Raw genomic sequence first — 9103 nt, 5'->3', positions numbered from 1 at the left:
CTGCTCAATGTAATAAGTCAGTTATACAAGCGTAACACGCTTTGACCTCGAAGGAATCCCAAGAAAAATTAACAGCGGATCTCTATGCGCGCGCACGCACATGTACACACACACATATATACACATGATATATTTGCCCGAGTGAATGCGAATGAACGCAATTGATTGTGTCGGCTATGTAATTCGCGTCTTAATAATAAATAATCCGTCAGTCGCGCGTAAATGCAATTTTCCCGAGGACGGTGTCAATGTGCAGCAAATCACTTTTGCCTCAATAACGAGACGATATTTTATACGTAACACGTTTTTCACCGCTTACTTGCAAGGCTTCGCAAAACATCGAGATTGCCAGGCTTAGCGAGCTTAGGCTCTGCTATCTTGCCACCTCTCTCGAGAATACAGAGACGTAAAATTATTAGACTGAAATAAAAAAATAAAGTTTTTAAATTTTCTTACGCAAACTATTCTAAAATAATATAAAAAAGTCATTATAAATTATTTATATTATACTTTCTTAATAAGTAAAAAATTTTTTTGTACAATAGTATGATGTTAATACTATATATAATTCATTCACTTTACGCGGTCGATTGATCGAGCGTCTTTCGATAGTTTCCTAGCTTTTTCCTAAAGAGAGTAATAATGATTGAAAGAGCGTGTTCTTTATCGGACAATGCAGCTTGACATTTTTCCCTTTCCATAGTTATAACACGATCGAACCGATCGATTGAGCTTTACTCGCGACGTACATGGAAGCTGAGAGCTTGAAGAGTTGTCTGCCTTGACCCACTCTCAAATGTCCCCGACTGGTGTCCCTCGCTTCCACGCGTTTCAAAACTTGGGCCTTAGACGATGCGGGTTCGTTAAGCGGTCGCTTTTATCGAAGATACGCGACATCACACACAGTTAATCGGTTGTTCGATTATCTCTCACGTTACTGTTAACTGATCGATTGTAATCTTAAAGTATATATATTTTGTCTTTCATACATTCTCAATGTATTGTTTAAGTAAATATTTTCAACTGATTACACAATGAAAATAAGAGAGCAAGATAATATTATTTATTTATTAAGCGTTTTATTTACAACAACACAGAGAACAGTTTTGTTATCTTATTCAACATCATCCTCGCAGTAGTCCCACTCTTCCTCTCGAGATTGGATCACAGATGATAGCGGATTTTTAATCGCAGTCACATTTGCCGTATCGGTTTTTCCGATACCTAGAGTGTTCAGCATTCCTGGCGAGTTTAGAACAGAGATTTGTCATTAATCAACGGATTCCTGCTCTAAATAGAAATTGCGAATTTATTAGTGACAAGAATAAAGCTTTGATCTGTCATATCTATGTCGAGTATATTTAAAAAATGTGTATCTATTATATTTCTTAATCGGATGTGTTTTTTTATATTTTTTACATTATATATGATTTAAATCTATTTATAGAAAGAAAACTTTCTGGACGAGTTCTAAATGAAATAGCTCTCATATGTAATAATCTATTGCAAGGGACATGCTGACCTTTCAGTTTTCCCATCATATCCGTGGCTTCTTGCGCCTCTCCCTCCGCTATCGGCTTCCTTATGCTCTGATAAATCGTGTATCCAATACCGAAGACATGATTAAATACAAACTGAGCGGTGCAAAGCACCATAACCACGAGAATGGGTAGACAGAGGCCGGTCTCGAAATCGTCCAGAAACATATTCACCGATTCCGATAGCAAATCACTGGACATTCTTTTTACGCGGACAAGTCTCGTTATCTAGGTTAATTTTCGTCTTTGACTTTTTTCTTTTTTTTTTTTTTTTGCGATGGTCGAAGCAATTATCGAAGCAATTATGTGTTCGAGACGATCATTATCGCCTCGTCATTTTTATTTTACGCAAAGCTATCCAATCTTACAATTTTGTATGTCTTTGCTCGAAAATGGAGCCAATATATCTTGTCAATTTCGTTGCGAAGAGAAGAGATATTCATATGTTTGTAGCTTGCTCAAGGGTGAATCTCGCCTTTTGCATTCTTGCATTTGCAAGCGAATACAAGAAGAAAATTAAAATGAGAAAACATTTTTCTTTACCTAAATACAATAACGATAAGAAAGATAAGAACGAAAAATACATAAAATAATTAAAAGGAAAAAAGCATTGTTTAATTTTTCTTATATAAATACAAATTAATGATTAAGTAAATAATTTTATAATGCAAAATAAATTACACCGGTGACATTATTACGTCATCGTCCGGAGTAAGGATCAATGATTCTTGCATATCCAAGAAAGTATTTTCGTCGAAAGTATCGTTTTCGAGCCGTTGCGAAATCTCTTTAGATCGCTTCATTTTTGTTATATCAGTCAAAGTTGATTGAGAAGACGGCAGAGCAATGTCGAATTCTCCCTCGGATAAACAATAATCATGATATTGAGAGGATCTAGAAGATGCTGACGGAGAAGGCACTATTGAGTTTAAAGCGACGTTCGATCCTAAGCTACCATGTGGTAGTATTATCTCCATCTGTCCTTTTAATTCTCCGACTACTAATGTCGTTTTCTGGCTGGTCGTTGTCTCAAAGGACGTGCAAACGTAAAATCGCGGATCGATAGTGATAGGACTTTCGTCAAGGATCGGCTGTTCGATAAACGACTTGGTCTTTGTCAAGTTCGGATGGGACGTGCTAGGATTCGGAAATCGCGAATTAACGATCCTCGAATCTTCATCAGTTGTCTCCGGCTGTGACGAAAGTGTCGCGCGATTTACGATAGCTCCGTGAATCGACAAATCTATCTTCCGATTCCGATCAGTTTTCACAATTTCCATTGGTTCGTCCTCCGCTTGGTACTCTCGTTGACTTTTATTTCGTTCCGCTAATTCGATTAACGATATTGCGTTGTCGTTGGTTACCGTCGTTGGATTATCGTTCGATGCCAAGTTTTTATCCTCCTCGCGTTTCTCACGTTCTTCCGTGACGTTTGTGGATTTTACGGGAATTTGTGCTCCTTCTGCAAGCAGTTGCTTCTTACGTTGCTCGCCCAGATCCAGTTGCCTCAAGATATTTATGATATTTGCGAAAATGAAACGATTGTTCTCCAACAGCGCGCGCAACTGAACGACCGCGTCGTAACACGATTTCTTCCACGATGGGGAACTTACCACGGATCCGAGATTATTCTAGAGAAAGAATAAAATATTTAAGGGAAATTTAATAATTTTGTAACAATTAAAAACATTTGTGAATTCACGATTCGAGTACCTGTGCGGTAGATTGTCGAGACGCGTACTCCCGCGCTTTAGTCGTAACGCATTTCGGTAGAGAAGATACTTCCGCTAAAGAAATGCCATAATGATCGGTAGGTCCTACTCCGGGATTCAACTTGTGAGTGTATATTAGATGTAGCTCGTTCGATTCTTCCGTTTCCGCGGTTTTTGTCTCGAAGCAATGACTGAAACCGTAGTAATAACGTGAATGGATTCTTCCCCTTTGCTAAGCGGATTATATATTTACGCAAGATTTTCACGTACGTTGTCACGTTGTGATACATGTTTCTCAGCGCGGTGAGATGCAAAAAATGCGTTGCGGCAAACGTGAACGCAGTCGTCAGCAATAATTTCTCGCATATCGACCAAGCGATGGCTGAACCCTCCTCGACAGTGGTATGCCTGCAGAGCTCGTCTAGAACCACGAGAGACCTGGGTGTGACGGATTGCAGAATGTATTGTGCCTCCTTCATCTAGAAACGAGCGAATGTTGCTAATATAAAATTGCTTGCCAATTTGATTTTTATATCGAGAGTGCCAATTCTCTCGTTGATCGGAGTCGGGCAACATTGAACACGGTTGATATTCAGATCATTTGAGAACACTATGTGTGTCGTGGACACACCTTTAATAGAAAAATTAGAAAAAAATATTGAATATAAAGTAGTACTTTCACGTGTTTCGAAGGGAGACGGATACATTCGTGAGATTAATTATACATTTATCGGGTGATTACCTCGAGGACGTAGGCGGATGCATTGAGCTCGGCGTCGTCGCGAGAGCTCATTCTACAAAGTATGCGATCCGCAATGCGAAACGTTGCCTTCATCGCCGGCACGTAAGAACCGATCTGTAATAAACACGTGTAATAAGTCAAGAAATATGTTGGAGAGATGAAATATATCAGTTTATAATAAACATGTCGTAAAATAATTAATAACATTCCATAGTAATATATTTAATAAAAAATAACTTTTTATAAAAATATATATATTTAATAAAATTTAACGTTTAATAAAACGTTTAATATTAAATTTTTTGTCATATTTTAATGTATTTTACCGTCTTGTAGCTACTAAATATTTGACGTGTTGGAGAGAAGTTTTATTGCAATTAAAATTAAATATATATTGATGGAACTTTAAAGCCACAAAATAAATTTTTTTGTGTTGATTGTGGTTAATATAAGAGATATTCACGATTAAATATTACATACGATTAAAATTAAAGCGAAGCGAAATGAAGTTACCTGTGCCATAATTTGAAGTAGAACGATCTGTTTTAGGTACGTGGACTTGCCGCTCATGTTCGGTCCAGTTATCAGGTGAAAATTATACGCAATTGACGCGTTCTGCGCGTTAGAGAATAAGGTAAGAAAATATGGTAGATTTTTCACACGAATCATTTATTCTAACACTTACCACATCGTTGGCTATGGGTAAATCTCTGTTAAATAACTCCATAATGGGATGAAACGAGTTTACCAGTTCTAACTTCGAATCGAACGTTGGTCTTACGTATTCCGGATTACTGCTGATTTGCGCCAACGAAAGTATCAAGTCTAATTCTGCCACGTCGGCGCTCAGTTGAAACAAGCAGCCGACATGCTGTCTTATATCCTCCAGTAAATTAGTCAACAATCTACAAATTATTACTATTTATTATTAATACGGGGATCTATTCGACGATCAACTTACGTGTTACTCATCACGTAAATCTCCTCGCAAGCGTTCTTGCACTGTTTAGTTAACGTCAATAGCCCTGTTGTGGTCATCGTAAAGGATCTCCTGTTTTTTCGCGCCTACGCATAAATAAGACATTGAAGGTACAATTAAAATTAAATTCCATAAACGATATCAAGCGATAAATTACTTGAATAAATTCCGCTGGCAAGTCCGAGATTATCATGCTCGCATTTTGCGGTATCACAACGTTTATATGGTAGCCCAAGTTCGCGTTGTATTCCAAGGATAATGGTAGCTTATGTTTCACGGCTAATTGCTCTACCAGATCTATTTAAACGAATTCGTCAAATGAGAAATATAATTTTTCAAATAATTTTAATATATTTATATGTATATATATATACTTTTCATGTCGCTGATTAATTCGCAATAAATTTGCCGAGCGACGTCCAATAATTCATTGATATCAGCTTTTATAGCGAAGCATCGTTGCATACTCAGGGAAGTGCATCCCTTCACGAATCTCGCGTCCGCGTGTATCAATGTCAAAATCTTATCTTTCATAACTCGGAATTCCAAATTTCCTAAATTCTGCAAGTTCGAGGGAAAAATTATCATATCGATAAGAATATAAATAATACTATATAAATTATGAAATTACAATTTTTAATTTAAAACCTTTCGCATTTTCGCAAAAAATGGATGAATACCGGTCGCGAGGATTGCTTCCAATTCCGGAACAGTGTCCAGACAGCTCTTCAAGAGCAACGCGTAGTTTAGGTTTCGCTCTGCGTTTTGTATGTCGTTGACGTGTAAAGGTTTAATCGCTAACGTCAGCAAGCGATCAGTGCCGAAGAGGCGTTGTACCACCGGCTGCAAAATACAGATCTCACATAACGCGCGGCGTGCAAAAATTGTGTCTGTTGAACAGCTCCCTTTTGAGATGCAATCCGTTATACCTGAAGACTGATGCATAGAGAATGATTGGCCACCAATTCCGCTACGCAGGACTGTCGATCCAGGATCAGACGTTCGTCGCAGCCGGGCTGAAGGATGGAGGCGCGCAAGAGTCTTCTACCCATAGGAGTCAGGCAGCGGTCCATGGTGCCCAGCAGACTGACGATGGTATGTTTGGACTGCGAGACAACCAGTTCCAAACTACGTGCGCTCTCGATATCTGTGCGAATATCAACCGTGGTGTAGTTTACCGCGGAAAAAATTGTCTTTCTCGTTGCAATATATATATTATTATTATATTTAAATTATTTAAGAAAAAAAAATATATATATATCTTTAAATAACTTACCAATCATAGTAGTATTCGGTGATCCTTGAAACTCTATTCGCACCGATTTTGGAGCATAAACCATATGTTGGACGTATTCCACGTATTTTAGCAGTGCTGCGGCCGCAGCCAAAGCGTAATATCTAAACAGGACGAAAAACGAATAATATCCTTTCTTTCTCTTTCTAATTGTATTGTTCACTATTTATGTGTGTATGATCAATTTTTGTAACGTTACTTTTGTTTTACTATCAATTCTACAGTCGAGTATTCTCTGGCGCATAGAGTTCGCACGCGTTCCATGCCGGTCGACTCGTTGAAGTGTATTCGTGAAATCGGTGTGATGTTAAGAGCATTAAATTTCTCTTTGATCGATTTGTACAGTTTATTACCACGCTCGCACATTGTCTCGGGCATTAGTATCTTTAAAGATAAAAAAAATGCGGGACGAATATTTTTCATTGAATATTGCTTCATCTATTGGACGAATCTTATTAGAAAGTCAAAATTATATTATAGCAAAATATATCTTTAGCTTTTTCTTCTTAGTTAGTTTCATTTTTTATTTTTTATTTTATAATGAATTTTAATATCAAATGAAAAATAACATATTTATAAATTCATTAATATCAATATGAGACACTAGTAAAATTAATTTAATTAAATAATAATGCCTACTTCTATTGGGTCGAGAATGTTAATTTTCGTCAAGGTATTCACGTATGTTTGGCAATCACTAATTTGACAAAGGATCAAGTACGGGTATTGAAGATCTATCGCTGCCAAGCCAACTTCGTTCCTGGCGTCTCCTCGGCCAGCTGTTAACGCTATCAGAAATATATATCGGTGAATAAAATCGAGGATGCCTCTCTAGTTTTATTATTTAACCTTTGCTCACCGATCACCACCCAAGAATCCGCATTGCTGGATGTTCCGTATGGTGTCGATTTCGGATTGATCGACCTAATATTGTAGATATCGAGAAATTACATTTTTAATATCTGCACGCTCAGAAATGATATCAGAAATAAAACTATATAAATTGCTTTTAAAAACTGGATTGGTTTATAAATATTGTCTATAATCAAAGTTCTAAAAAAAGTAATTTAGTTAATAATGTCCAATTTTCTATGACAACATCTACGAAATAAAATTGCGCATTTTTAATGGAATTATACGGAAAGAAAATCCATATATATACTTAACGAGATATCAAACATATTTTATTTCAAGAAGATTCTAAAATTATTTTGTACGGTAAAAGAATAGGATAGAGATTCGCAGGCACTTACCCTATACTACAACGAGACGTGCTCGGCAAGTACGACGACGTAGAGATGTAATTCTCTCTGCGATTATATCTTGGCGTCTTTGAGTTTGCGGCTCCGGAGCTCGTCGGGACACTCGGGAAGCCAGAATTGAATTCTACATTCGCGAATGGCGCGAGACAAAAGCGTAAGAATTGTTTCATTAACAAAAATGGCCAAAAATCGCGGCTATAGTCGACTTTGATCGAACAAATTCATTGTTAAAAGTCGAGCGTACTAATTCTCGATTATGCAACGATAGTTCTTTTTTTATCTTGGAATTGTATGTCAAGATTTTATCTCGCAAATATATATATTCAATAAATTTCGTCGAAATATATTGCGCGAACTGAATTCTACGTCCGCAATCGGTGTTAATTCTTGCAGGATATCACTTACGATATTTCGGAAATATGTTTGTAACGCGTTGCGCATTCGGTATGGATCTTCCTCTCGTGTAAGCGCGTCGTCCTCTTGGCGGTGCGGCCTGTGTTACATTCATTTTTTTTTTATAGAGCAAAGAGACAAGTCTCGAAAAATCTTTGCGACTTTATGGCAATCTTGTATTTAAACGCAGTAGTATCGTGAATTTGTTCGTTAGATTCACATCGAGCGTCACGTGACAAATTCGGCTAATGAAGCATGCCGTTTAAAGTTTATAAAGTTTATATCAAGTCAGACAGGGATACAAACACACGTTCAACATCTCTCGTAGTAATATATTTATTTACAATTTTTTTTCTCAATGTGTGTGTCCTCTTACGCACATTTACTTGGGATTAATAATAAATAACACGATCACAATCACTATTCCTTCCGAAATAAATATCGCTCTTTGTCTCATCGTTCCTTAAAATTTAGTTACATTTGTATTTACAAGCATCTCAATAATGAAATCGATTGTCTCTGCTACTTTAAATTCCTCCTTTCGCGCCACAGCAACTATATATATATATGTATATATGTAAAGTTTATGTAAAATTTTTTATCTACATAAAATCGCACCTTGAAACAAAATAACGCGCGATGTACAATATATATGATAATTTGCGTGGCAAATTTTGCTGTATATATATTTATACATTAATCTTCTGAATTTGTTCGTTAGATTCACATCGAGCGTCACGTGACAAATTCGGCTAATGAAGCATGCCGTTTAAAGTTTATAAAGTTTATATCAAGTCAGACAGGGATACAAACACACGTTCAACATCTCTCGTAGTAATATATTTATTTACAATTTTTTTTCTCAATGTGTGTGTCCTCTTACGCACATTTACTTGGGATTAATAATAAATAACACGATCACAATCACTATTCCTTCCGAAATAAATATCGCTCTTTGTCTCATCGTTCCTTAAAATTTAGTTACATTTGTATTTACAAGCATCTCAATAATGAAATCGATTGTCTCTGCTACTTTAAATTCCTCCTTTCGCGCCACAGCAACTATATATATATATGTATATATGTAAAGTTTATGTAAAATTTTTTATCTACATAAAATCGCACCTTGAAACAAAATAACGCGCGATGTACAATATATATGATAATATTTTCGTGGCAAATT

At 36.6% G+C, this 9103-nt stretch overlaps 2 protein-coding genes and 1 long non-coding RNA gene across 3 annotated transcripts in view; 1 reads left to right on the top strand and 2 right to left on the bottom strand.

The window, feature by feature from the left end:
• LOC115234089 overlaps positions 1-5995 on the top strand; it is an 18213-nt gene extending 12218 nt beyond the window's left edge. Inside the window, exons 2-3 of the long non-coding RNA XR_003883876.1 lie at positions 4542-4626; positions 5873-5995. This is a non-coding gene — a long non-coding RNA (uncharacterized LOC115234089). The remainder of the gene's footprint in view (positions 1-4541; positions 4627-5872) is intronic.
• On the bottom strand, positions 1097-1771 carry LOC115234088. The gene is made up of 2 exons (XM_029804834.1): positions 1523-1771; positions 1097-1242 (listed from the first exon to the last, which is right to left on the bottom strand). The coding sequence occupies exons 1-2, from the start codon at positions 1737-1739 to the stop codon at positions 1115-1117; spliced, it is 345 nt and encodes a 114-aa protein (XP_029660694.1). The 5' UTR covers positions 1740-1771; the 3' UTR covers positions 1097-1114.
• On the bottom strand, positions 1797-8615 carry LOC115234087 (mutS protein homolog 4-like). The gene is made up of 17 exons (XM_029804832.1): positions 7933-8615; positions 7519-7651; positions 7125-7189; positions 6905-7053; positions 6465-6649; positions 6248-6369; positions 5901-6118; positions 5620-5814; positions 5346-5532; positions 5129-5268; positions 4954-5057; positions 4678-4897; positions 4506-4607; positions 3993-4106; positions 3521-3729; positions 3252-3441; positions 1797-3169 (listed from the first exon to the last, which is right to left on the bottom strand). Exons 1-17 carry the CDS (start codon positions 8033-8035, stop codon positions 2216-2218), a joined length of 3390 nt encoding a protein of 1129 aa, XP_029660692.1. The 5' UTR covers positions 8036-8615; the 3' UTR covers positions 1797-2215.
• Positions 8616-9103: the final 488 nt, after the last annotated feature.

Source organism: Formica exsecta, unplaced genomic scaffold, assembly GCF_003651465.1.
Source record: "Formica exsecta isolate Colony F162 unplaced genomic scaffold, ASM365146v1 scaffold194, whole genome shotgun sequence".
NCBI lineage: Eukaryota > Metazoa > Arthropoda > Insecta > Hymenoptera > Formicidae > Formica > Formica exsecta.
This window is presented reverse-complemented; position numbering and strand designations above follow the sequence as displayed.

What these genes read in the sequence shown, in the direction of transcription:
- LOC115234087 (XM_029804832.1), bottom strand. Translation starts at nt 8,035, where the DNA reads ATGAATGTAACACAGGCCGCACCGCCAAGAGGACGACGCGCTTACACG. An exon ending in GAATTGATAGTAAAACAAAA is followed by an intron (nt 6,370 to 6,464) that starts GTAACGTTACAA and finishes CGTCCTGTTTAG; the next exon opens with ATATTACGCTTTGGCTGCGG. An exon ending in TACCCATAGCCAACGATGTG is followed by an intron (nt 4,608 to 4,677) that starts GTAAGTGTTAGA and finishes TCTAACGCGCAG; the next exon opens with AACGCGTCAATTGCGTATAA.
- LOC115234088 (XM_029804834.1), bottom strand. Translation starts at nt 1,739, where the DNA reads ATGTCCAGTGATTTGCTATCGGAATCGGTGAATATGTTTCTGGACGAT. An exon ending in TATGATGGGAAAACTGAAAG is followed by an intron (nt 1,243 to 1,522) that starts GTCAGCATGTCC and finishes TAAACTCGCCAG; the next exon opens with GAATGCTGAACACTCTAGGT.